Source organism: Oncorhynchus mykiss, chromosome 18 (assembly GCF_013265735.2).
Source record: "Oncorhynchus mykiss isolate Arlee chromosome 18, USDA_OmykA_1.1, whole genome shotgun sequence".
NCBI classification, from domain to species: Eukaryota; Metazoa; Chordata; class Actinopteri; order Salmoniformes; family Salmonidae; genus Oncorhynchus; species Oncorhynchus mykiss.
The window spans coordinates 12,224,335-12,251,102 of NC_048582.1; the positions used below are offsets into that span (position 1 = coordinate 12,224,335).

At 44.9% G+C, this 26,768-nt stretch overlaps 5 protein-coding genes across 7 annotated transcripts in view; 1 reads left to right on the forward strand and 4 right to left on the reverse strand.

The window, feature by feature from the left end:
• Positions 1-1,050: 1,050 nt before the first annotated feature.
• LOC110527239 (IQ calmodulin-binding motif-containing protein 1-like) lies at positions 1,051-5,656 on the forward strand. 3 transcript variants are annotated; one of them, XM_036951333.1, is made up of 14 exons: positions 1,051-1,356; positions 1,472-1,640; positions 1,902-2,022; positions 2,100-2,193; positions 2,268-2,367; positions 2,444-2,616; positions 2,731-2,843; positions 2,910-3,031; positions 3,265-3,407; positions 3,512-3,615; positions 3,916-3,960; positions 4,195-4,332; positions 4,915-5,071; positions 5,152-5,656. In XM_036951333.1, the coding sequence occupies exons 1-14, from the start codon at positions 1,251-1,253 to the stop codon at positions 5,382-5,384; spliced, it is 1,818 nt and encodes a 605-aa protein (XP_036807228.1). In that variant the 5' UTR covers positions 1,051-1,250; the 3' UTR covers positions 5,385-5,656. The 3 variants fall into 3 exon arrangements, with proteins under 3 accessions (XP_036807228.1, XP_036807229.1, XP_036807227.1); XM_036951334.1 differs by lacking the exon at positions 3,916-3,960 and having other exon boundaries at positions 3,512-3,660; positions 4,195-4,305; XM_036951332.1 differs by lacking the exon at positions 3,916-3,960 and having other exon boundaries at positions 1,052-1,356; positions 3,512-3,660.
• A 280-nt stretch (positions 5,657-5,936) lies between these two features.
• LOC118941032 (T-box transcription factor TBX19-like) lies at positions 5,937-13,012 on the reverse strand. Its single transcript, XM_036951352.1, has 8 exons — positions 12,541-13,012; positions 10,612-10,876; positions 8,809-8,943; positions 8,422-8,483; positions 7,866-7,924; positions 7,599-7,763; positions 7,295-7,427; positions 5,937-7,191 (listed from the first exon to the last, which is right to left on the reverse strand). Exons 1-8 carry the CDS (start codon positions 12,768-12,770, stop codon positions 7,026-7,028), a joined length of 1,215 nt encoding a protein of 404 aa, XP_036807247.1. The 5' UTR covers positions 12,771-13,012; the 3' UTR covers positions 5,937-7,025.
• Positions 13,013-17,213: 4,201 nt separating this feature from the next.
• Positions 17,214-21,332, reverse strand: LOC110512633 (vesicle transport protein SFT2B-like). Its single transcript, XM_036951376.1, has 8 exons — positions 21,199-21,332; positions 20,875-20,964; positions 20,490-20,575; positions 20,175-20,256; positions 19,798-19,833; positions 19,589-19,647; positions 19,007-19,036; positions 17,214-18,218 (listed from the first exon to the last, which is right to left on the reverse strand). The coding sequence occupies exons 1-8, from the start codon at positions 21,262-21,264 to the stop codon at positions 18,179-18,181; spliced, it is 489 nt and encodes a 162-aa protein (XP_036807271.1). The 5' UTR covers positions 21,265-21,332; the 3' UTR covers positions 17,214-18,178.
• A 212-nt stretch (positions 21,333-21,544) lies between these two features.
• LOC118941062 (proline-rich extensin-like protein EPR1) lies at positions 21,545-26,122 on the reverse strand. Its single transcript, XM_036951411.1, has 3 exons — positions 26,092-26,122; positions 23,270-26,023; positions 21,545-22,299 (listed from the first exon to the last, which is right to left on the reverse strand). The coding sequence occupies exons 1-2, from the start codon at positions 26,120-26,122 to the stop codon at positions 23,982-23,984; spliced, it is 2,073 nt and encodes a 690-aa protein (XP_036807306.1). The 3' UTR covers positions 21,545-22,299; positions 23,270-23,981.
• Positions 26,022-26,768, reverse strand: part of LOC118936562 (gastrula zinc finger protein XlCGF8.2DB-like) — a 2,194-nt gene continuing 1,447 nt past the window's right edge. The window contains exon 2 of the mRNA XM_036951366.1: positions 26,022-26,768. This exon is cut by the window's right edge and continues 745 nt beyond it. Within this exon, the coding sequence (XP_036807261.1) occupies positions 26,253-26,768 (516 nt within the window). The 3' untranslated portion in view covers positions 26,022-26,252.

The window sequence follows — 26,768 nt, forward strand, 5'->3', positions numbered from 1 at the left end:
TGTATATGGAATAGTCAGGATGGATATATTGTATAAAAATACTTCTTTGTTTTTAGAATATTGGTTCCGAAATAATATCCTATTGGTGAGACAACTTGTAAATGCAGAGGGTATTTTACTTATTGTAAGGAATTCTTATCACTTTACAAGAGCCCTGTAACACCTAAAGATGTTGAAATAGTTTTAGATGCCATTCCCTCAGGTGTTGCTGCATTATTCAGGAACGTGTCAAGACCTGACCAACCTTAAAAGGAAGCATCCTAAGATGAGTTTTTCTTTTAGTTCATCCAACAACAATAGAGCTATACAAGCCTTGTTTCCAAATTGTTTCCTTATCCAGTAATGCCTTATTGGAATGGTTTTATTGATAATGTCGGCTGGAAAAAAGTTTGGATGTTGCCACACACATACCTACTTATTAACTAAATGAAGTACGTTTCTTTTTAAATGATTCATAAATACTATCCTGCCAACCACTATATGAAGAAGTAAAAAAACATAAACCCAGAAATTGTACCTTTTGTAATGACCACCCAGAAACAGTGTTGCTTATTTTTTGGAATTGTATTCATGTAAGGAATCTGTGGCAAGACATCAGTAGATTTATAATTTATGAAGATTGTACACTCTTATGGAGAGATGTGCTGCTTGGATTTCTTTATTTACGATAGAAATAAGTTGAAACAATTTTATGTATTTAATTTCCTTATTGTTTTGGCCAAATTTCATATTCCCAAATGTACATTTACAAACAAAACACCACATTTTATTACCCTGCAAAAAGAAATTGAACTATATTTTAAGACTATTAAATACAGTGCCAACAAAAAAGCTGTTAGAATTATAAATATGTGTGTATGCCCCTTAAGGTTCTTGTGTAATGTGATATTGTACCCCTTAGCCCCGCCCCTAGCCCAAATGTCCTTTGTATATTCTTTATAAATACTTGTGTTCCTAATGTACTTTTTGTATTGATTTGTTGTTAATAAAACTAAAAAAAATGTATGTATTGTAAAGAATGAATGGGAATGGTGCCCTGCTAACTGTAGTCGCAGATTAGTGACGTAAGTAGTGTTGCTGTAGAAACAAATGAAGCTTCCCCGTCAGTGCTTGTGGCAACAAGAGAGCACGAAAATAGATTTCAACTTGATCGTGTCTGGTTTCATTCGAAGAATAATGTAGCTCGTCAATTTTGTATATGGTTTTATACTTCAGATCTGGGAGCGAAAGATTACTGTAATAAACTCGCGATGAGTCTCGCTAGAAAGGACACAGACGCCGGGCTAAGGGCACTGGTCGCGAGCACAAACATTAAGCCGGAGCAGAAGGTTCCACAAGTTCTCTCAAAATTACAAGGTAAATTAGTTAGCTAACCTTTTTACATTGAAAACGTGTTATTTTACTTTGCTTGCACTTGTGTGTTATTCCTGATACCCAACTAACAATCATTCCTTATTTTTCGACATTGAAGAAATTCTGAATAGGAAATCTGTCCAAGACGATAGAGAGTTGGGTGCGTTCAAAAACTCCTTGTTCAGCCATGGCATACTTCAATACTGCGCAGGAGACGCCCTCAAACTGAACTATGCCAAAGTTGAAGGAGGCTACGCAACTGCCACTCAGTTGGCAGAAATTCTCAGGTACGATTTTAGAATCTTGAACCACACAACCACAACAAAAAGGAATAACCAAATCTGTGTTGTCTATTACTCTGCACTAAAACAAACAACCCTAGACACTACCAATGGACAATACCTACCCCAGATACTACTTCAAGGCCCTGATAGAACTGATGGGGTGGAATAATAATTGATGCAAGCAGATCTATGAAGGTGGGGGTCATATATCTGTAGTAGTGATTTGACATTGATTTATTTGTGTGCATATGCAAACTCCTTTAGCTCCTGCTGTGTGGGTGTGGACATGGGCGGAGACACTGAGGCCTTCCATAGGCGGCTGCTCCCATCCGTCACAGACAGCCTGTTGTCATTGGCCAGTCGGCTGATGAACAGAGCTTTGGCGGTAAGGGACATAACGTTTTTTTGAAGTTTGGAATGTCCTCAACAAAAATATGTCTACTCACATATCTCTCTCTGTAGGGGAATGGGCAGCCTGAGATGTTTCGTTTCTTCAAGAAAGTGATGGGCTCTGTGTGTTGGCTTCTGAAAGCCCATGGTCACCTGGCCACACAAGGTGAGATCTAACGTCCAATACCAAACAGACCCCGTAGCTAACTAACGATGCCCCCCCTCTTTTCTCTCTCTTAGTCCTGCAGTCAGACCACTATGAGAGGATGTTAATGAGTGAGGAAGAGAGAGTGGGAACCGTGTGTGTGTCACTGTGGCATCAGCTTCTGACAGCTAACAGGTAGCATATCACCACGCACACACACACACACACACACACACATCAATTAAATTCATTACCCGCTCTTTCTCTGTAGTGAGTTAGTAGCAGGTTTGGGAAAAGGCCCCTTGTCTGTGATTCTGGATGACGTCGTGTACCGAATGGCTCACACATCCAACCCTGTTGTGGGAGGGGCAGCAATTAGGACGCTCCTCCTGGTTGCCCGGCAACAAGAATCCGCCCTGCAGCTTATCATCCATAGGTTCAAAGGTCAGGGGGTGGGGTTTGAATATTTCCAGGTTACGATATATATATTTTTTCATGGGTTAACTTTATATGCTTGCAAAAGCAATCTTGATGTTTTTTATGGTTTGTGTGTTGCAGGGTTGGAGGGCATGATTGGTCGAGAATGGAGGGGGCGGGGCTTCGATGAGGAAGTGGACCAACTGATAAAGCTGCTGCACAGAGAAGTCCCCAAACCAGCTGATCACACAGAGGTAAAATATAGTGTGTTTGTTGTTGTTCGTGTGTGTGTGTGCCTTACACTCTCTCTGTGTTATCAGACGTGGCCAGAGGAGTGTGTGAGAGCGGCGTGTATCATCCAGGCAGCGTGGAGATCCTATCAGACCAGGAGGAGAGTGAAGAGTCTGCCCAGAGCTGTCAGATCACTGCAGAGGAGCTTCAGGTGTGTGTGTGTGTGTGTGTGTGTGTGTGTGTGTGTGTGTGTGTGTGTGTGTGGGCTTTATTTTCTCATTGATCTATGATCGTGTTTTGTATTGATGTGTATATTTTTTGTAATTCCAGGGCTCATCTGTAAAAGAGAAGTTGGTCTCAGCATGACTTCCTGTCAAAATAAAGGTTAAATAAGATCATAGTAATTCCAGACAGTTCAGTGTGTGTGTGTGTGTGTGTGTGTAGGGAGCGGCGGCGGAGGAGAGCGCAGCAGGCTCAGGCTGTGTGCTGGGAGAAGGAGCTGAGACTACAGCTGTGTGTCAGGAGACAGAGAGCCAGGAGAGAGTTCCATCAGAAACAACTACAGCTACTGCAGCTATTGCCCCCAGGTACACACACATTAACTGTTACAGCAGAGACAGAGCGGAATGATGCTCGTTTGTTTGCTTAGTTAGGCCTGCCATCTACAGCCCTCGTGTGTGTGTGTGTGTAGGTCAGGTGCAGCAGTACCTCGGGGAGGTCGAGAGGCAGGCTGCAATACAGATCCAGAGGGTTTGGCGAGGCCACCGAGAGCGACGAAACTTCCAGCAACGGAGAAACACACACACACAGCACAGAGCTGCTGTTGTCCTGCAGAGAGCAGTATTAACACACACACACAGCACAGAGCTGCTGTTGTGCTGCAGAGAACAGTATTAACACACACTCACAGCACAGAGCTGCTGTTGTCCTGCAGAGAGCAGTATTAACATACACACACAGCACAGAGCTGCTGTTGTCCTGCAGAGAACAGTATTAACACACACACACAGCACAGAGCTGCTGTTGTCCTGCAGAGAACAGTATTAACACACACACACAGCACAGAGCTGCTGTTGTCCTGCAGAGAACAGTATTAACACACACACACAGCACAGAGCTGCTGTTGTGCTGCAGAGAGCAGTATTAACACACACACACAGCACAGAGCTGCTGTTGTCCTGCAGAGAACAGTATTAACACACACACACAGCACAGAGCTGCTGTTGTGCTGCAGAGAACAGTATTAACACACTCACATGCACTTCCAATAGACTACCCCTGTTGTAAGCAGAAGCTGAACACAGCGATCGAACAAATCTAGCATGCAGCAGCATCTGAATTCATCTTGACAGTTTTTTGTCCCTCTCCTGTTAGGTCCTTCGCTTTCTGAAGAGGCGGAGAGCTGAGAAAGCCCCTCCTTCCTTCTCCCCTTGGATTGGTCCTCGGGGTTTGACTGACAGTCGGAGGGCGGAGCTGAAGAGAGAGGTGGAGGAACATATTGCCCTGCACCCGGTGATTCTGAATATCACTTCAAGTTGTGTGTTTGGTTTTACAATCCTTGTAGGGACCAGATGTCCTCACAAGGATAGTAAAACAAGGAATATTTGGACAAGTGGGGACATTTCACTTGTCCCCACAAGGAAAAAGGCTGTTTTAGGGTTAGGTTTCGGGTTACAGTTACAATTAGGGTTAGGGGTTAGGGAAAATAGTATTTGGTCCCCACAAGGATAGTAAAACAAATGTGTGTGTGGTGTGTAACTATCTCTCTGTGTAACGGGTCTCTCTCTCTGTGTGTCTGTGTAACGGGTCTCTCTCTGTGTGTCTGTGTAACGGGTCTCTCTCTGTGTGTCTGTGTAACGGGTCTCTCTCTCTGTGTCTGTGTAACGGTCCTCTCTCTGTGTCTGTAACGGGTCTCTCTCTGTGTGTCTGTGTAACGGGTCTCTCTCTGTGTGTCTGTGTAACGTCTCTCTCTCTCTGTGTCTGTGTAACGAGTGTGTATGTGTGTGTACCGATCTCTGTGTGTCTGTGTAATGATCTGTGTCTGTGTAACGGGTCTCTCTCTGTGTGTGTAACGATCTCTTTCTGTGTGTGTAGTCCTCTGTGGTGTCGCTAGAGGGCAGTAGGGAGCTCCATGCTCAGACCCAAGCCTTGCTGCTCCAGCATCTACAGGGGAGAGAGGCAGAGCTGAGAGAACACACTCACACACACGCCCTGCTGGCACAGATCAACACCGACCTGGAACTACTGCTGAGTAGGTATCACACACGCGCACACCAATCTCTCTTTCTCTCTCTTCCTCGTTCTCTCCCTTCATCCATCTTCCTCTCTTAGATGCCCCCTCACTCAGTGTCGCCACAGTAACCGACTGTGACGTGTTCAGGAGTCGCTCTGCCCCCGTAGCTGCCCGCGCCCGGCAATCCCACAATGCCTTGCTCCAGTCCGGTCGCCTGCCTTGGTGGAAGATGCTGGGAGATGGTGACATCACCTGTCCAGAATCAGAATCCGCCCACAAAGACCACCGGCTGGAGGCAGAGTTTAACTGTCTGTATTTAGGAGGAAGCTGACGACGTTGTTCCACAACAGTATTGTAACTCTGTTCTAACATTGTCATAGGGCTGTTGTAATAATGTCATTATGACGTCAAACCTGCTCTGGAATTCAACCAATCATGGGTTTCAGTCTGGACCGTGGTTAGTTGAATCAGGTGTGTTACTGCAGTGGTCTTTTCATCGGTCTCTGTGTGGCTGGCCCCTTCAGGAAGAGTTTCAGTCTAAGGAATTGGAAAGCAATTTTGTGTACAGAAGTCTGCATTAAAGTTTGTACTTTTCTACTATTATGTCATTGTGTGTCCTGACTGTAGAGACTTTCAGTTATTTTGATAAGTGGAGTTTTTATTTGTTGTCCAACAACACACATACCAGTGCTGAATTTGTGTTAACAGAGTGCCCAGAGTGCCTACGCAACACCAGCAGTCATTATGTTATTACACACACCCAGAAAACACACATACCAGTGCTGAATTTGTGTTAACAGAGTGCCCAGAGTGCCTACGCAACACCAGCAGTCATTATGTTATTACACACACCCAGAAAACACACATACCAGAAAGATTTGATTGGCCAATGTTTATTTTCAGCGTTTTACAATGAACAGCATTTATCAGACAGAAACATTATCATAAAGCTGACAGAATGAAGACAGAGACATAATACATATTTTTCTGTACTGTAGTTTCACATAGATATTTATTCTGACTCCTGCATATTGGCAGTTTGACATATATTATTACCAGGGCCCAGAGTTAGTCTGTCAGGGCCCAGAGTTAGTCTGTCAGGGCCCAGAGTTAGTCTGTCAGGGCTGAACCACAAACATAGAATGATAAGTCATTTGAAAGCAGGCAGAGACATTTAGGGCTTGATTCAATCAGATCCACTTTGTCCAACATCCGCACAGCGGTCGTTTCGGAGGTGCCGGAGGTAGGACTGCGTTAGAAGCTGTCAAATCCACAAGCGGCTCCTGGCATTATACCTAAAGTGGACATTGCCATTGGCTGCACGGAGTGGCATGAACAGAAATCCCATGCAGCCTTGTTTCTAAGTCAGAACAGTGGAATGTGAGATGTGATCTACACCTCCATTATGATGATAGAAACTATTTGGTTGAATGTTTTTCAATGTGAGGGTCATTATTTCTATACAGCCTCCACTTTCTCCTTCTGAACTTCTAACGCCAGCGGGACAGTGTGGCTTCGTGACAATGATCGCAAGAGCAGCTGCTCGCCGATTTGACAGCTCCAACGCAGTTCCACCTCCAGCAAAGCCAAAACATCCGCTATGCAGGTGTCTGCTATTGCCAGTTAACGCTTGATCTGATTGAATCTGGGCCTTCGTTTTTTGAGGTGCACACACACTAACACATTTGTATGGCATCACATGCACACACACGTTGGTCGCCTTCCCCTGCTCAGACGTTGCATTCATCAACCAGTGGTTCTGTGCCACGTCATCGACTGGGCATCAGGTTGCTATGAAATATGATGTGGTTAGCTGATACTTAAAATACCTTTCCAGAAGATGTAACATCTGGCAACGCCTGGGCAGAGGAACACCTATTATCTAAGATGTGTTCATTAAAGGGCTTCCAGGGCCGGGTCGCAGGGCAGTACTGATCATGCCCATGTGGGCATCGACCAATCATATAGTTTGTTAGAAGGAATGGCTGGAGACAGGTGGCCAACCGGGCCCGCCCAGCCGGACGTGATTGGGTGGCTGTGGGTGGCTCTCGCTGTTGATTGGTCCATGAAGCTGGGCGCAGGGAGAAGAGGCAGGACTCCCGTCTGTACGCCCGACCGTCCACAAACAAGGGTACTGACTGAGGACACACACCTTGCTTTATAAACAAAAACTCAGTAGATTCTAAAGAGCTATATCATGTCTTATTCTACTTATTCTATATCTAGGTTTTCGTGTCGTACCTGCTGCTATTGGTGGACGGGGGTGAGGAGGGTGTGGTCATGGGTAGGGCTGAGGAGGAGGGGCCGGGGGAGGAGACACTAGACCAGCCATCAGGACCCCCAGACAACACCTGTAGCCCCTCAGACAGAGAGACTGGAGGGAGGGTTGGAGATGAGGGTGACGAGGAGAGTGAGACAGAGGAGCGGAGAACGACAGGGACAAGGGAAGAGGGAAGAGGTCAGGCTGGTGTGATAGCTTACATTTTCAACTAAAGTTAAAAGAGGATTTGGAAGAGAGAGATGGAAAGATGGCGGTGTGTCTCACCAGAAGGGTGCGTGCGGTGCGGCAGGTAGGAGGGGGGGTAGGGAGCTGGCCTGGGGGGGTAGTGCTTGTACCCATGAGGGGGGGCGAGAGGCAGACCCCCGCTATAGGGGAAGCTAGGACCCCCACCTGAACACAGCGAGTCTGGGTTAGACAGAAACCAGCCACCTATGGGAAGAAGAAACACACACGGTTTAAAAGTGGATTATTGTTATTTAGTAGATTCAAATCATTCAATTTGAATCAAATTAGTCCTAAAGGCCCACTCACAGTGTTGAATTCCCATATGGCTGTCAAATGGGGACTCCAATGGACTGTTCGGGTGGTTCCTGCAAATACAATCATTCAATGATAACCTATATGAGTTCACTCTGTGAACTGGTGCGATTCAAAGAAGCAAGAGATACAGCATTACAGTGACTAGTGTGAGACCTGTGCTAACCATGCTAATTGTGTTAGCAAATATGTGTAAACAGCTAAGGTAGTGTGTGTGTGTGTGTGTGTGTGTGTGTGTGTGTGTGTGTGTGTGTGTGTGTGTGTGTGTGTGTGTGTGTGTGTGTGTGTGTGTGTGTGTGTGTGTGTGTGTGTGTGTGTGTTAGGAGCTCCAGTTTCTCTCACACACTTCACACTGTCTCTTCAACAAGCCTCACATAGAGACGGTGAACTAGGCTTTAAACAGCTAATAACGACCCGCTAATCGCTTACCGTTTCAGGAGCTAACGCTAGCCCTCAGTGATATCATAATGGGACAAGCTAATGCTAACATGCAGTAATATCATAGCGATATCCTGGTAGGAGACCCTAGCAGGTACAGATGAGGCCTTACCTCTCTTTGGCATCCAGGAAAGCCTTAGCGAACGGGTTGTATTTGATCTTCAGAGCGGTGATCTTCAGAGGGAAATAAACAATGTTACTGACTGTAACATATACACATTTTTAGGCGCTCTGGCTTAATCAAGAAGTTTAATCGTGAACTCTGGATGGTGATGCTGATTCAATTACAGTTGATATTAGTTACCAGTAGTGACTCAATCTTTCAAGTAGACAGTGTTTGTGTGTGCATCTGTGTGAATGCGCTTGCTTGTGTGCGTGTGTGCATGTCTATTTGTGTGTGTGTGTGTGTGTGTGTGTGTGTGTGTGTGTGTGTGTGTGTGTGTGTGTGTGTGTGTGTGTGTGTGTGTGTGTGTGTGTGTGTGTGAGAGAGACCAGTCACCTCTTCATTCTGGTAGGCAGTGACAGCGATGAACTGTGTGTCGCTGAAAGAGACGTTAGTGACCATTCGGTGGCTTCCGCCCACTCTCACAATGTGGAGCTGAGGTTCATACTTATGGAGAGAGTTCAACATGATCTGGAAGGAGAGAGGGATGGGGAAGAGAGGAGAGGAGAAGAGAAGAGAAGAGAAAAGAGAAGAGAAGAGAAGAGAAGAGAAGAGAGAAATAGAGCAAGAAGGAAACAATGAAAGAAGAGAATGGAGAGGAAGAGAATGAAAGAGAGTAGGTACAACTCATAAACCTGGGCAGGCCTACATTATGACAGTTTGAGGGAGAGGTGTGCAGGAACAAATAGACTACAGTCCTTACAATATTACTTCAGTACTGTCTGTTCTAGCGTAAAATCTAGTCTCTCGTTCTCTCTCAATCCCTCACTCCACCAATTAACCAATTACAGCCTTCAGAGAGAGGACAAAACAAACTGTTTTTTATTCTAATTGGGAGCTTAGCTTCACCTCTCACACCAACCAGCTGCCCAGAGCTCTCTCTCTCTCTCTCCTTCTCTGTCGGTCTCTCTCTGTCTCTGTCTGTGTGTCTGTCTGTCTGTCTGTCTGTCTGTCTGTCTGTGTCTGTCTCTCTCTCTCTGTCTGTGTGTGGGTTGTTTTTGTTTGCATGTGTGTGTGTGTACTTGCTCTAGTTGGAGTGTGTGTGGGCTTTTAAATATGCTGTTTTTTCCTCCATCTCTCTATAAAACATCTGAAGGACTGATGGAAAATCAATTTTGCATAGTAAAAAAAACACAGGTAATTACCATAATGTACAACTAACCACTGCAATTATTTAATTATGCCTCGGCTCTTCTTTACCGGACCCAATGCCAACACCACATTACCTGCCAGTCAGAGGTGTGTGTGTGTGTGTGTGTGTGTGTGTGTGTGTGTGTGTGTGTGTGTGTGTGTGTGTGTGTGTGTGTGTGTGTGTGTGTGTGTGCGTGTGCGTGTGCGTGTGTATGCGTGTCTGTGTTTGTTTGTTTGGGTTATGGGTTCATGTAAATACCATGAAAAGAAATTGGCCGATCACAGCGCTAAGTGTGTGCGTGTGCATGCACGTATGTCTGTGTGGCCCCTGGAGGGCCTCCTGGAGTGGGCAGCTCTCAGCAGGAAGTGCATTAAACCTCCGAGAGCCAATTAAGAGCTGTTTATCTGGTTCCCGTGGAGACAGGGGCCACGGGGTGAAGTGGGCAAGGAGAGGGGCCCTAAGCAGGGCACTAATTGTATAAGTGCACACTTGATGTTTTGCTTTTCAGGGGAACAAACAGATTAGAGGAAAGAGCAGGATTATGAAAAGATCCATGACAGAAGGGCCCCTCCACTGGGGATATAGAGCTGCGTTTACACAGGTAGCCACATTCAGAAATGTTTCCCAGTTATTGGCAGAAGAGCTGATCTGATTGGACAAAAGACCAATTACAAAAAAAAGATCAGAATTGGACTGCCTGTGTAAATGTGGCCTAGCTGGCCTTTAATTCACCCGCTGCACACAAGGAAGACCACCTGAGAAAGGAAAATTGGAGAGTGGTTAGCGGTCTACTGCTAGAGGAGGAAGGACGGGAACATTATTTTTCTTTCTATTTATATATTTTTATTTTAGTAGAACTTTAGAATTTGCCTGAAGAAATATGAAATAAATCAAATACAACATCATGAAGTTAGTGAGGTATCTAGTGCAGCTGGGGATGTACTGGTGAGTTTTGGCCAGAAACTCAGCTAGAGTCTATAGACTGACTGTGTGTGTGTATGCTCTACCTGTCCACCTCCGTTGAGCTTGTTGGTGAGTTTGACCTTGCTGAAGGAGACAGGTGCCTTCATCCAGTGGGCTCCGAAGTTGGGTGAGTCGGGATGGATGTACACACAACCATTACCGGCAGGCTCCGGTTTACCGGCTGTAACCCACTCCCCGTTAACGTACTTCCAGCGGTGGCTGTCAGCTGGCTGGAAGTCCAGCAGGAAGGAGTACATGGCGTTGGGGTCCAGACCCGATACACTCACTTTCAGCACCGGAAACATCCTCCTGGAACACCACAGTAGGAACGCACAGATTAATACATGTACACAGGCACGCAGTACACACACACACACACACACACACACACACACACACACACACACACACACACACACACACACACACACACACACACACACACACACACACACACACACACACACACACACACACACACACACACACACCAACTCTAAACTCACTTTTTTTGACTTTTTTTGTGACTCTTTTTACTTTTATTAAATTAATTTTTGTTTTCCCCAAATAAAAACGTTCTGAAGTGGCCAACGTGTAAATGGACAGACACCCACCAGGTGAGCTGACCTGCCACTACAACACGCGCTGGACCGGTCAAGCCGCCCCTCAGAGCATGAGAGGGTCAGCACAAAAGTAGCCATGCGCCAGAGAAATCTATTAAACCGTTCGATACACTACGGGCAATACTAAGTTTAGAACGCAGATTTTTTTTAAACTGACATGTTTTCTTAATTTAAGAATGTGACGACACATTTAGCCAGTAATAACCAGCTTGTCGAGGTTTGCAGTCGGGTTTTTGGAACAAAGTGTTCTAAACTAATGTTTTGTAGACGAATCAAATAGACTATAAACATATAAAATATTAATTAATGACATGAAAGACAGGAGACTATACAATTAAACAGAATCAATTTGAATAACTGTGCATAAGCCTTGGGCTTATATTCCTTTATCATGGGATCATGATAAAGGAATATGTCACTGATATTTTCAAAACACATTTTTATGAATCTCATTTTCTTAAAATATTTTCTGGCTTAAAATATTTGGCCTGAACTTTCTCAAACTTAATATTTCTGGTTGTTAAAATGTATTACGCTACCCTTTTATAAAAAATATAGGCTATTACACTTTTCAGCTCTAATAAGTATAAGAAAAAAATGTTCTGCCTATTCCTAAATAACTAATATTAATCAATAGCACTTGGTCTTAAATTACAGATAGACCTATGTAATTAATAGTTTTCGCTTGGATCTAATTCTTATGAAACCGTAATGATTCTATAGGAATAGAAAGCTGAAGTTGAAAAAAGGGCTGAACTAAAAGATTCGATCAAGATGCGTTTTGGAAGAAGTGCGTAATTGAAAATTTAATTATCAATTGAAATCGAATGGTCTCTTAATTGGGTAATTGATTCAAAGCCCTCTAATATAACAGAAGTGTTAGACGTTTTAGAGTGATATGTGTGACAGAGAAATATAGGTTTGAATTCTGCTGCATGTGTTCATAAAATTAATTTAGCAATGGGTGGATATGACCAAACTCTTGAAACTTGCATTTGGTATTGTCTGTATGTTTGTCTGCGAATCTCCTCTCCCCAATAAATATCCTCTTGCGGTTGAGGATCAATAAAATATATTTTACTATTAAAAAATGCTCGTCTATCTCACTATTTGGGGCTCCCTAGTGGCACAGCGGTCTAAGGCACTGTATTACAGTGCTGGAGGCTTCACTACAGACACCCTAGTTCGAATCCAGGCTGTATCACAACCGGCCGTGATTGGGAGTCGGGCGGCGCACAATTGGCCCAGCGTCGTCCGGGTTTGGTGTAGGCCGTCATTGAGAATTTGAATTTTTCTTAACTGAAAAGTTAAATAATGAATTTTACAAAATTATAATTAACTCAAGCTCACCTGCCGCTCTTGGTGACTATCATCTCATTGGTGACTTCCTTAAACTTCCGCCACAGTTCCGCTTCCTCGAGCGTCACCTTCAGCTGCTTCTCGGTGGGGTCCCCCTTCTCGCGCCCCGCTTGCAACTCGCTCTCCACCACGCTTAGCAGTCGCGAGATACAGCACTGGCTGGCAGGACCAGGGCAGGGGTTACCCCCAGCCCTGCCTTCAGCTAAACCCTCAACCTTCATTTGGGGACCTCAACGAGGTTAAAGGCTACCTCTCAAATAAGACTGATGTTTTCTCCAAAGAATGTTTAAAATTAGGTAAAACAAATATCTTACAAATATCTCACTCAGCAGGTGATGGGGAAAAAAACGTCGTTAAATTCGGTTAAATTGAAACAGAACAAATGAATTCCCATGTGGGTGTTTTAGCCATGAGGATTCTGAACTGCAGTTGAAAATCAATGCGACACTGGTGCCGAGCACAAGACAGGTTCGGCCGGCCGGTCATGTGATCAACTCTCACTAATTTACCATTTACAGAGCGTCATTTGTCAGAGGGAGAGAGAAAGAGCAAGAGAGAGGAAGAGGGAGTGAGAGAGAGGAAGAGGGAGGGAGAGAGAGTTTCTTTGATGAGCTAGCCTAGACTTTAAAGGGTCAATCTGCAGTTGCTACATCTAATTTTGGACTTATAGTGAATGTTACATACCCCATTGATTCTTGAAGAACATAACGTGTAAATGCCTCATAAGCTTGGTTCAACTGTAAAACCTCAACATAACCCAAACTTTAAGCTTGTAAACATTGTAAATGTAAACAAACACTGTAGCCTATAGCCTGAAACCATGCTTGAAGCTACAATTTGTATATATTGGATGATCAGTCCTTGCATCCATAGCTTGGTCTATGAATTTGAGAGTGGTTATATTTCCCAGGCACATCCCTCAGCTTTTTACCAAAACAGAGGCAGGATGTGGCTTTGTTATGGTTTCAACTTGGCTAAGGATAGCCCCTTTAAGTCTTCAGGCCATAATACCAGTCTCTCTCTCTCTCTCTCAACTTGGCTAAGGATAGCCCCTTTAAGTCTTCAGGCCATAATACCAGTCTCTCTCTCTCTCAACTTGGCTAAGGATAGCCCCTTTAAGTCTTCAGGCCATAATACCAGTCTCTCTCTCTCTCAACTTGGCTAAGGATAGCCCCTTTGTCTTCAGGCCATAATACCAGTCTCTCTCTCTCAACTTGGCTAAGGATAGCCCCTTTAAGTCTTCAGGCCATAATACCAGTCTCTCTCTCTCTCTCAACTTGGCTAAGGATAGCCCCTTTAAGTCTTCAGGCCATAATACTAGTCTCTCTCTCTCTCAACTTGCATTGAAATACCGTACGCCTATTTTACCACTTTTGTCAACATGATGACTTTTCAGGGGCACACTTTCAGCACCATGGACAGCGAAGGACCATGACGCAGGGGGCCAGAAGACAAGTTGACTGGCTTTTCCGTTCGAAATGATCACAATTACACAAAAAGACAAACGTTGCTGTCGTGGGCCTGTAGCCTTATTATATAAATCATTATCGGTGACTACGGTTAATGGTCTAACTACCGGTGCTCTTGGCAAGGAGTGGAATCAGATGCTTTTAGCGCACGGATTGAACAAGCCTCCCTCTCTTCCAAAACGACAGAAAAGCTTCTGAAGAAAATTAAATATAGTCTAGGTCATTTTGTACGGCTATTTTTTCGGATAATAATTCAAGTTCCTGCTCTTAAGTATAGACAACGGAAACTATGTTGTTAAAGTATGAACGACTGAAAACGTAAAATGCTTCCCAGAACATTTCCCTCCACTCTTGGTCTGACGACCTACTGGGCTCAGAGACCTGTCCATTTGGACTACACTAATGTAGCCTACTGTGTGTTGTCTAAAAACATCTAGTTTGGTACTATACGGTTGTATCTGCATTTTTTTTCAACATGTAGTTGAAATTGCCTTGTTCGGTTCAATGGTCTCTACATATACAATAGTCTAAATACCCCAATGACATGTTAAGTTCAAAATAATACTATATATTTCTGACACCATTCAAACCCATAAGGGTTCGGAACTTTAAAGCCAATTATCTCAGAATCATATTTTTCAGGTAGAACGAAGCTCGAACTGGTGTTGCTTCAACTAGTTTGTGCACAGTGGAAGCTCCGTTCCACACCCGAGGAGGGAAGAACAGAGAGCACACGGAACGGTCAGTGTCCAGAAGGGCTCCTACAGCGACACCCGATCCCCGCGAGCTGGCGGTGTGACCGAACGGCCTTGTGAGCTCGCAGCTGCAGCGGTGTGTGTTTGGAGAGATATTTTTTTTTAATCAGCGGCGGGCGGCGAGCGGAGATTAGGGGCTTTACTGATTTACAACGCATAAAGGAGCGTCATTGACTGAGCGCGAGGCAAATATCAAAAGGTGGGAAGCAGAGCACAGGTAAACGCACCAAATCATAATCCCACGATACACACCTCAGACCTTTTGTACAAGGAATGCGTGTGTGTGTGTGGCAGTGACCCCGGTGAGACTCCATCAGAAAATACAAAGCCAAGGAAGGCAAAACAGGTGGTACAACTCTCACTCGTGCACATTAAAACACTCCATAATATAGTTTGAAAATGTTTATTTATGTTGTAAAATGGTGTCACACAAACTCACACAAACAGGACAAGAACACATGAAACATGATTCAGTCATACATTATTGGCCCACATCGCTAAATTATCGTTACACTTTAAAACATTAGTGTTGCATTTCCAGATGGTACAAAAAAACAATCGTGATTTAAAAAGTATTTCTTCCAAACCTGCGCTCATATTAGACAAGTAGACGAACTAACCATGGTCCTAAAACAATGTATCCTGAATATAGAACATATGTTATTCTATTAAACAAGTGTTTAATAGCATCATACATGTTTTTATGCAGATGAAACAACCATCTATAGGGAGGGTTTTATGAAACAGAGGTCACTCAGGAGAGTTACAGTAGTACAGTATACATATTTTAAAAAGCAGTGATTTTTTTTGCAAGTTAACATAAGTCACAGCCCCAGTGAGAGGGTTTTTTAATGGTCGTGACTAGGGCATGCTGAAGCCAGCATTGATATTTTAATTCCGCCCAGAAAACGGCTATAGTACAAACCATGAGAGTTAAAACAGTTAAAGAGTAGTGTTTACAGGAAACATGATTGAAAAACAACAAAAAACGATTCCCCCAGAAATTATAAAAAAAACTGAAATGAAAGCCAAAATACCTGTGGAAAAAATCTAACACAAAATTATGGTACTACTAACCATGACAGTTAAAACAGCAGTTAAACATGTTTACAGGAAACGGAGTTGAAATAAAAATAACAGACGTTTTATATAAAAGGTGAAAGATTCATGAGCACTTGAAGCAGTTCTTCCCTTCTTTTTTTCTGCATGTACAGTTGATGTCAGAAGTTTACATACACCTTAGCCGAATACATTTAAACTCAGTTTTTACAATTCCTGACAATCAATCCTAAAAATTCCCTGTCTTGTGTCAGTTAGGATCACCACTTTATTTTAAGAATGTGAAATGTCAGAATAATAGTAGAGAGAATTATTTATTTCAGCTTTTATTTCTTTCATCACATTCCCAGTGTGTCATAAGTTCACATACACTCAATTAGTATTTGGTAGCACTGCCTTTAAAATTTGGGCCAAACGTTTCGGGTAGCCTTCCACAAGCTTCCCACATTAAGTTGGGTGAATGTTGGCCCATTCCTCCTGATAGAGCTGGTGTAACTGAGTCAGGTTTGTAGGCCTCCTTGCTCACACATGCTTTTTCAGGTCTGCCCACAAATTTTCTATGGGATTGAGGTCAGGGCTTTGTGATGGCCACTCCAATACCTTAACTTGTTGTCCTTAAGCCAGTTTGCCACAACTTTGGAAGTATGCTTGAGGTCATTGTCCATTTGCAACCAAGCTTTAACTTCCTGACTGATGTATTGAGACATATATCCACATAATTTTCCTCCCTCATGATGCCATCTATTTTGTGAAGTGCACCAGTCCCTCCTGCATCAAAGCACCCCCACAACATGCTTCCACCCCCGTGCTTCACGGTTGGGATGGTGTTCTTCGGCTTGCAAGCCTCCCCCTTTTCCCTCAAACATAATGATGGTCATTATGGCCAAACAATTATATTTTTGTTTCATCAGACCAGAGGACATTTCTCCAAAAAGTACAGTCTTTGTCCCCATGTGCAGTTGCAAACCGTAGTCTGGCTTTTTATACGGTTTTGGAGCAGTGGCTTCCTCCTTGCTGAGCAGCCTTTCAGATTATGTCGATATAGGACTTGTTTTACTGTAGATACTTTTGTACCTGTTTCCTCCAGCATCTTCACAAGGTCCTTTGCTGTTGTTCTGGGATTGATTTGCACTTTTTGCACCAAAGTACATTGATCTCTAGGAGACAGAACGCATCTCCTTCCTGAGCGGTGTGACGGCTGCGTGGTCCCATGGTGTTTATACTTGCGTACTATTGTTTGTACAGATGGAGGTACCTACAGGCATTTGGAAATGGCTCCCAAGGATGAACCAGACTTGTGGAGGTCTACAATTTATTTTCTAAGGTCTTGTCTGATTTCATTTGATTTTCCCATGATGTCAAACAAAGCAGCAGGTAGGTAGGCATTGAAATACATCCACAGGTACACCTCCAATTGACACAAATTATGTCAATTAGCCTATCAGAAGCTTCTAAAGCCATGACATAATTTTCTGGAATTTTCCAAGCTGTTTAAAGGTACAGTCAACATAGTGTATTTAAACGTCTGACCCACCTTAATTGTGACATAGTGAATTATAAGTGAAATAAACAATTTCTGGAAAAATGACTTGTGTCACGCACAAAGTAGATGTCCTAACCGACTTGCCAAAACTATAGTTTGTTAACAAAAAATTTGTGGAGAGGTTGAAAAACAAGTCTTAATGACTCCAACTTAAGTGTATGTAAACTTCCAACTTCAACTGTATATCTATCCAGCTAGAAGAACGTTTAACAGCAGGCCCTTATATTCAGACTCCTGGTAAGTGCACTTGGGATTAGGTGCAAAAAGTCATCCGACTGTACAGATTTCCAGACCTGAGCCGGTGAAAGGATCAGTAGTCAGCTGTCCATTGTGAACACATGTAAATAAACACCTACAGTACAACTAACTAGTGAAGACACACCATGTTGGCACCTAAATATAGATCTGAATAGTTTTGGTCTGGTTTGATTTACAGTTATAGAAATGACAGAGGTGGTGCATTGACCCTTCCTCCACAGTAAATTAAGAGGAGCTGGACTCACAGTGTAGAAAAACACACACAATTCACATATACACCAACCTTAAAGGGACAGAAACCACACCACACACACAGATAAGATAAGGCATCCCTCACAAACAGATTCCTCTACACAACATCATACCTCAGGTACACTTCTGCTCTGGAAAGCATTCGCTGACGAGTGTTTACTCAGTGGGCACCATTCCAGCACACCTGTGTGGCGTCTGTGTGTTTGCCAGAGAGTTGAGGGCTTTAGCCAACCCCCAAACACACACACACATCATAACCCCTCAGAGGGAGAGTGAAAGGGAGGTTTGCAGCCTCACTTCAGACAGACAGAGAAGGCCTTTATCACGGCATCCCTGTGAACAAACAAACAATAATAATTAGTAAAAGAATAAACACTCCAAAGTCAAGTTTCAAAAACTTCAAAGAATTTGCTTTAGGACTGAACCATCACTGAATGGGATGGGATGATGTAATACTGTGAATAGGGCAGTTAAGGCTACAGACAGAGGTGGACGGGCAGTTAAGGCTACAGACAGAGGTGGACGGGCAGTTAAGGCTACAGACAGAGGTGGACAGGCAGTTAAGGCTACAGACAGAGGTGGACAGGCAGTTAAGGCTACAGACAGAGGTGGACGGGCAGTTAAGGCTACAGACAGAGGTGGACAGGCAGTTAAGGCTACAGACAGAGGTGGACAGGCAGTTAAGGCTACAGACAGAGGTGGACAGGCAGTTAAGGCTACAGACAGAGGTGGACAGGCAGTTAAGGCTACAGACAGAGGTGGACAGGCAGTTAAGGCTACAGACAGAGGTGGACGGGCAGTTAAGGCTACAGACAGAGGTGGACAGGCAGTTAAGGCTACAGACAGAGGTGGACAGGCAGTTAAGGCTACAGACAGAGGTGGACAGGCAGTTAAGGCTACAGACAGAGGTGGACAGGCAGTTAAGGCTACAGACAGAGGTGGACAGGCAGTTAAGGCTACAGACAGAGGTGGACAGGCAGTTAAGGCTACAGACAGAGGTGGACAGGCAGTTAAGGCTACAGACAGAGGTGGACAGGCAGTTAAGGCTACAGACAGAGGTGGACCAGCAGTTAAGGCTACAGACAGAGGAGGACCAGCAGTTACTGTAACCCAACACTCACCTTGCGAATGGAATGTAGGACAGGCCATACCTGAAACACAGAAGTATAGTATAAGTCAGCGTCATACATCACACACAGCAAAGGGCTGTATAAGGTCTTTATCTGAAGTGTGCCAGTGGCAGAGAGTCTGTGAAAACAGACTCTCGCATGAGTGTTTGTTGTGTTACAGTGGAAGTTATTTTAATGGTGTTTATGTATGTATGTAAACTAATTGCACATCTGTGTGTACTCCTGTGTGTGTATGTATGTGGGCAAGAGAGAGCGAGAGAGAGAGAGAGAGCGAGACAGAGAGTGTGTGTGTGTGTATGAATCTCCTGTCTTTGTGAAGGAGGTGCTTGAGAGAACAAAGCTAGCTGCATTAGTCGTGTGTGATTAGCCAGGCTAAAAGCTATGGCCATAATTACTCTGTTTTCAGTTACAAATAAGGACCTGGCATTGAGCTGCCTGCCAAAAAGCCCTCAGCACAGAACAACTCTGGGCGTGTGTGTGTGTGTCACTCAGACTGCAGGGATGTAATACCACAAACACACACTAAAGGAAGGAGATTACACAAGCACGTGTGTGTGTGTGTGAGCCACTCACCAAGCGAAGGCCAGAAACTGTAGAATACAGAAGAGTAAGGCTAGACCATTATTCTTCCACTGTAGAGAGAGAGAGAAGCACTCAGATATACTTTGAGGTAGAACAATGTAAGACAAAGTTTAAATGAGTAACAGACTAGCTAAAAAGGCCTGCAGGGATTTGATAACACAACAGGTGCAGGATATGTATCATGTGTGTGTTATACTCACCCAGAAAGCAGAACACATAGTTAGCACCAGACAGGTCTGTGAGGAGAGACAAGTAGCATGTAATTAATGAACAGAAAAACTGTTTTGTCGTCGTTTTACTATCCTGGGGGGGACCAAAAGTCCTCACAAGCATAGTAAAACAAGGAACATTTTGACACGTGGGGATAGTTTGTTGGTCCCCACAAGAAACAAATATATTTTAGGCTTAGGGGTTACAATTAGGGTGAGAATTAGGAGTTAGAATTAGGAGTTAGAATTAGGAGTTAGAATTAGGAGTTAGGGTTATGGAAAATAGTATTTTGAAAGGGAATACATGTTTTGGTCCACACGAGGATAGTAAAACAAACATGGGTGTGTGTCGTGTCGTGTGGTCTCACCAGCATGATAGCTGTGGCCAGTGCTCTTTCTTTGGCACACATCCTCTTCAGCTGATTAAGGGGTCCCATCAGGAACATAGTGCTGAGAATACACACATGATTTGACTAAACTTACATTATTGTAGTAACTGCACTAGAAATGTGATTGCTGTATCATGTGCACCTTAGGTGTTAAACTGGACAAGGACAATGTCAGCTTTGATCTGGGGAGGGTCCCGGGGATACCTTAAAAATCTAAAAATAGGCCTAACTGTTTTGTAAATGCCCACATAAGCCACACATACACCCACTAATACTCAACAACGCTCTACTCACCTGCACAGAGAGGCAACATTGCCAAGTGTGTACAGCACGGCAAACAGAATCAGACCGACCCTTGGAATCCACAGCAAGCATGTCCCCTGCCACCAGGTGAGAGAATGAACAACTTAGCATCGGCCCCTATTCTACTGTAGACACTATCAATTGGTCCCAAATGACTCCTATTCTACTGTCGACACTATCAACTTGCCCTTAGTGTCTAGACCTCAATGCACAGATTTGAATATCTCCGAGATCAACCCCAATACTTTCTGTAATAAAAACATATCGATGTGTTCTGGCTTACTGAGAGAGGTTTGGGAAACACAACTGACACTGACACATATAATTGACAGTCCGAGCAATGCTGAAATGATGGGAGAGAGAGATGACGACTCACCAGAATGGAACACAAGACCCCGAGCACGAAACATGCGATAAAGCCCTTCATGCGCGTGCCCCAGCCCAGGGTGGAGGCTTGGTTCGCCGCCTGTTTCAACACCGCACCATTTATAAACAACATAGCTAGAAACCATGGACATCATTCACCTAGCTAGCCTAGTGTTTCTAGCTAACGTTACTATGTTATTGCTAAGCAACTGTACTCGTAACGTAGATAAAGCATGTGTTGAAAAAGGCTTAGCGAGAAAGCCAAACATAGCTAGATATTATTTAGGGTAAACAACATATTAGCTAACGTTAGCTAGCTAGAAAACGTACCTACTTGCAATATGTCGCCGTCATCATTGTTGCCATCTTGGCCACTCAAAACTTTCTTTAGTTTGTCCATTAAAGTTGACACGGATAGAATGTAGCTAGTAGTTCTAGAACTTTCCCGTTGCTTCGATTGGCTTAGTTTTTAAGAACGCCAAATATTGATTTGTCGAGCTATTTTTCCTGTTCGAAGTGCAACAGGTGGATTGCGATAACTTCCGCCACTGTGTAACCACGGAGACGGGACGGGCTGGGGTTAACTGCAGTACCACAATAACAAAAGGGGGCAGCAGAGCCTTATATTTGTTGTGGAAACCTCAAAGTAGTACAGTAATAAAGATGATACAACTTAGTATACATTTTACAATTAGAACAACCAAGTGTTTTATTCAATGACTAGGGGATGACTAGAGGAAAACAAAGACGTAGATGGGATACAATGTAAAAATGTAAATGCCCTTATTTGACTAAACAAACAACATCTTGAAATAAACATGTTGAATCGATTCTTATAAGTAAAACCTTTGGAAAAACATCCATACATTTCACTCATACACTATCACACAAACAATATTAAAAGATACTGGATTATTGGGATTTGGGGGAATACAGAGGTCTCTCTCTCAGCACAGCACTCTAGATTCAGAACAGGCAGTTAGTGTTCCTAGGCCACTGTTCTTAGGCCGTCATTGAAAATAAGAATTTGTTCTCAACGGACTTGCCTAGTTAAATAAAGGTCAAATAAAAATAAGTGATGTTGGTATCTAAGCAGTTCTGCAAGGTTCATTACAACGCTAGGCAGTTCTGCAAGGTTCATTACAACACTAGGCAGTTCTGCAAGGTTCATTACAACACTAGGCAGTTCTTCACCGGTTCTCGTCAGTTCTGGGTAGTTCTTCCAGGTAGGTGTAGTTCTGTCTAGGCAGTTCTTTCCAACTATATGCAGTTGTGAGAGGTTGGGTCCAGTTCTAAGTGGTTCTGTCCAGTTCTAGGCTGTTCTACGTAGTTCTCAGGGTACTTTAACCCAAGTGGAGCTCCAGTAGAGTGGTTCTGGCAAGAGCACCACCTGCACACAACACACCTGCTTCCCCCACAGCCACTCCTATATACACTTCAGAGAGAGAGAAAGAGTGTGTGAGAGAGAAACACTCCCTCCTCTGTGCAGGTCATCATGGCAGATGAGACCCACACAATCAGCGTCGCTCTGCAACACAAACACACAGATTTACTTTTAACAAAGTGTTAATTGAACAGAATGAGACTAAAGTAGTGTTCTCAGAAAGACCCCCACCTGACCATCACACCGCCAGCGTACCGGAGACATGACGTTCCGCCTGCGGAACCGCGTTTGCATTTTAATCTGGAATGGCAGATGGAATCATGGAGGATCGTCGCTCAGTATTGGCTGGTATCGGGCAGCCAGGATCATTCATGGATGAGATGCATTGCAGCGAGTTTGGCCTGGCGGGGGACGTGGCGTATGTAAATGACGTATGCTCCTGCCTATTATAATCCCATTAGTCCCTGTCCCCTGGCTGTAGCTAAGGCACAATAAAGCAATGTAACAACTTTTATTTCTCTGGCTGACAGTCACTGCCTTTTTGTCTTGACTTCCATCAAATGTCTAGCTGCTGTTTCCAGAACGCGTTGCTGTCTGATAGGGATATAAAAGGGTCTGTCTCCAAGAGGCCAGTTAGACATTTCCTCTGCTTCTGTGCTAGGTGGTGTCTCCCTGTTGCAACTTGTAATAAACCGGAAAGATTTTTGATTGACTTTACCCTACGACTGCTCTCCTGTTTGTTCTCCTGGAAATTCCTATAACACTGAGCGTGAGAAAGAAGAAACAGCTATCTACCTGTACTTTGGGGTTCAGGCTAGGAGCTAAAGATCCCTGTGGTGGGTTGGTGTGTGGTAGGGGAGCCTGGCGGAGTGACTGACTTATCTTGAGTGTCAGCGGTCAAACCCAGCAGTCCTAGCTCTGACCCTCCCCCTCAAAACTCACTCCTACTGGTCTGTGTATACAACTCCCAAAGACAAAGCAGATTCCTCTACAACAGCACCTCACATGTACACAGACTCACTGGACAGGGTAGTGATTGCCGCCGGTCTGCCCGTGGTGGAGCTTGTCGTTCGAAGCTGTTCTTCCTCTCCTCTATCACTGCCTCTTTTCTCCACCTCTTTATCCTTGTCCTCCTGTTCTGCTGCTTTCTTGTAGCGGCCCATCCATGTGGCAAAGATGTTATCCTCCTCATCATCCTCATCTCCCTCTTGTTGCTCCTCTGGCTCAAAGAGAATCCCATCTGGCTCCTCAGCATCAGAACCTTCTGGATAAATTAACACTATCCTCCAGTTCTGTTCTGATTCTATCCTCAGGTACCATTAGAATTCTATCCTCCAGTTCTGTTCTGATTCTATCCTCAGGTTCCAATAGAATTCTATCCTCCAGTTCTGTTCCGATTCTATCCTCAGGTTCCATTAGAATTCTATCCTCCAGTTCTGTTCCGATTCTATCCTCAGGTTCCATTAGAATTCTATCCTCCAGTTCTGTTCCGATTCTATCCTCAGGTTAGATATCCTCATCCTTGGGTTCTGTTACAATTGTATCCTCAGGGTCCATGATACCTGCCATGAGGGGAAGGGGGGAGTGGAGGCTCACTCAGGATCCAGGGAGTACTGGAGGAGGGCTGAAGTAGAATAGAGGCTGGGCCAGAGGGTTGTGTTGAGGCAGGGCTGGGTCAGAGGGTTGTGTTGAGGCAGGGCTGGGTCAGAGGGTTGTGTTGAGGCAGGGCTGGGTCAGAGGGTTGTATTGAGGCAGTGCTGGGACAGAGGGCTGGGTTGTGGCGGGGCTGGGACAGAGGGCTGGGTTGAGGCACGGCTTGGTTGAGGCAGGGCTGGGACTATGGGCTGGGTTGGGGCAGGGCTGGGTTGAGGCAGGGCTGGGACAGAGGGCTGGGACAGAGGGCTAGGTTGAGGCACAGCTGGGTTGAGGCAGGGCTGGGACAGAGGGCTGGATTGGGGCAGGGCTGGGACAGAGGGCTGGAACAGAGGACTGGGTTGAGGCAGGGCTGGGACAGAGGGCTGGATTGGGACAGAGGGCTGGGACAGAGGGCTGGATTGGGACAGAGGGCTGGATTGGTACAGAGGGCTGGGATATAGAATTGAATCCACAAAAACAATATGTTTTTGTGGATTAATTTGGGTAGAGAGAAGGAGAATGGGGAGACCAATGAAGAAAGGGCGAATAGAAAGGTGGCAGAGAGGTGGACAAAGAAGGGTAACGGAGTAGGGGGATGAATAGAGGAGTAACGGAGTAACGGAGTGGGGGGATAAATAGAGGAGTAACCGAGTAGGGGGATGAATAGAGGAGTAATGGAGTGGGGGGATAAATAGAGGAGTAACCGAGTAACGGAGTGGGGGGATAAATAGAGGAGTAACCGAGTAGGGGGATGAATAGAGGAGTAACGGAGTAACGGAGTGGGGGGATAAATAGAGGAGTAACCGAGTAGGGGGATGAATAGAGGAGTAACGGAGTGGGGGGATGAATAGAGGAGTAACGGAGTGGGGGGATGAATAGAGGAGTAACGGAGTAGGGGGATGAATAGAGGAGTAATGGAGTGGGGGGATGAATAGAGGAGTAATGGAGTGGGGGGATGAATAGAGGAGTAACCGAGTAACGGAGTGGGGGGATAAATAGAGGAGTAACGGAGTGGGGGGATGAATAGAGGAGTAACCGAGTGGGGGGATAAATAGAGGAGTAACCGAGTAGGGGGATGAATAGAGGAGTAACGGAGTGGGGGGATGAATAGAGGAGTAACCGAGTAATGGAGTGGGGGGATAAATAGAGGAGTAACCGAGTAGGGGGATGAATAGAGGAGTAACGGAGTGGGGGGATGAATAGAGGAGTAACGGAGTGGGGGGATGAATAGAGGAGTAACGGAGTAGGGGGATGAATAGAGGAGTAATGGAGTGGGGGGATGAATAGAGGAGTAATGGAGTGGGGGGATGAATAGAGGAGTAATGGAGTGGGGGGATGAATAGAGGAGTAACGGAGTGGGGGGATGAATAGAGGAGTAACGGAGTGGGGGGATGAATAGAGGAGTAACCGTAACAGAGTGGGGGGATGAATAGAGGAGTAACGGAGTGGGGGGATGAATAGAGGAGTAATGGAGTGGGGGGATGAATATAGAGATAACCGAGTAACGGAGTGGGGGGATGAATAGGGGTAACAGAGTAACGGAATGGGGGATGATTAGAGGGGTAACAGAGTAACGGAGTGGGGGGATGAATAGGGGTAACAGAGTAACGGAGTGGGGGGATGAATAGGGGTAACAGAGTAACGGAGTGGGGGGATGAATAGAGGGGTAACAGTAACGGAGTGGGGGGATGAATAGGGGTAACAGAGTAACGGAGTGGGGGGATGAATAGAGGGGTAACAGTAACGGAGTGGGGGGATGAATAGAGGGGTAACAGTAACGGAGTGGGGGGGGTGAATAGGGGTAACAGAGTAACGGAGTGGGGGGATGAATAGAGGGGTAACAGTAACGGAGTGGGGGGGGTGAATAGGGGTAACAGAGTAATGGAGTGGGGGGATGAATAGAGGGGTAACAGTAACGGAGTGGGGGGGATGAATAGAGGGGTAACAGTAACGGAGTGGGGGGGTGAATGGGGTAACAGAGTAATGGAGTGGGGGGATGAATAGAGGGGTAACAGTAATGGAGTGGGGATGAATAGAGGGGTAACAGAGTAACGGAGTGGGGGGATGAATAGAGGGGTAACAGTAATGGAGTGGGGGGATGAATAGAGGGGTAATAGAGTAATGGAGTGGGTGATGATCACTTAAGTAGCTGCAATGAGCAGTAAGCATCTTACAAACAGTGAGAAGTTGGGCTAAAATTAGCCTTGCCAATGAACTTAAACGAGAGAGAGAAATACATGTTATCACACACAAACACAAAAAATAAAGCCAAAGCTGTCAGAATAACTTCATTGCAACCTGGTTTACCCACTGGCCTGTTTTTGTGTCTTGAGTCTGCCTGTTACTGTCTGTTAGTGTGTATGTCTCTGTTATAGTGTGTGTGTGCGCGTCCCTGTGCCGTCCACATGGAGGGTCAGAGGTGAAGTGCCCTCTCCAGTGTGGTGCCTCTTCTGGTGTTTCTTTCGGTCGCCATCTTGTGAGAAACTTCTCCCACAGTCAGAGCAACTGTACGGTTTCTCTCCAGTGTGAATTCTCATGTGTGTGGTTAGTGTGTCCTGTTGAAAGAAACGTTTGTCGCAGCAGGAGCACTGGAGAGCTCGCTCTCCGTAATGGAACCTCCTCAAATGCCTCATCACTCCATCGGAGCGGGTAAAAGTCTTCCCACATACTGAGCAAGGATAGGCTTTCTTTTCAGAGAGTGGTAGCTCGTGTTTGCGCTTGTGTCTCCTGTACGTTGCATCGTGTCTGAAACTCTCCCCACACTCGTTGCAGAGGTAGGGTTTCTCTCCAGTGTGTATTCGCTGGTGATGTTTCAAACTATGTGCCTGTGTAAAACCCTCCCCACAGTGGGTGCATATGTATGGCATTTGTCCACTGTGTACTCT

Excerpts from the sequence above, each read along its gene's own strand:
- LOC110527239 (XM_036951333.1), top strand. The coding sequence starts at position 1,251 with ATGAGTCTCGCTAGAAAGGACACAGACGCCGGGCTAAGGGCACTGGTC. Across the intron at positions 1,641-1,901 it reads CAGTTGGCAGAAATTCTCAG|CTCCTGCTGTGTGGGTGTGG; the intron begins GTACGATTTTAG and ends AAACTCCTTTAG. Across the intron at positions 2,194-2,267 it reads TGGTCACCTGGCCACACAAG|TCCTGCAGTCAGACCACTAT; the intron begins GTGAGATCTAAC and ends TCTCTCTCTTAG.
- LOC118941032 (XM_036951352.1), bottom strand. The coding sequence starts at position 12,770 with ATGAAGGTTGAGGGTTTAGCTGAAGGCAGGGCTGGGGGTAACCCCTGC. Across the intron at positions 7,428-7,598 it reads GCACCGCACGCACCCTTCTG|TCTCTCTGTCTGAGGGGCTA; the intron begins GTGAGACACACC and ends CCCTCCCTCCAG. Across the intron at positions 7,192-7,294 it reads CCGTCCACCAATAGCAGCAG|TCAGTACCCTTGTTTGTGGA; the intron begins GTACGACACGAA and ends GTGTGTCCTCAG.
- LOC110512633 (XM_036951376.1), bottom strand. The coding sequence starts at position 21,264 with ATGGACAAACTAAAGAAAGTTTTGAGTGGCCAAGATGGCAACAATGAT. Across the intron at positions 20,965-21,198 it reads ATGACGGCGACATATTGCAA|GCGGCGAACCAAGCCTCCAC; the intron begins GTAGGTACGTTT and ends GTGTTGAAACAG. Across the intron at positions 20,257-20,489 it reads AATGTTGCCTCTCTGTGCAG|CACTATGTTCCTGATGGGAC; the intron begins GTGAGTAGAGCG and ends GTGTATTCTCAG.
- LOC118941062 (XM_036951411.1), bottom strand. The coding sequence starts at position 26,122 with ATGTATTTCTCTCTCTCGTTTAAGTTCATTG. Across the intron at positions 26,024-26,091 it reads TCTCTCGTTTAAGTTCATTG|TGATCATCACCCACTCCATT; the intron begins GCAAGGCTAATT and ends CAGCTACTTAAG.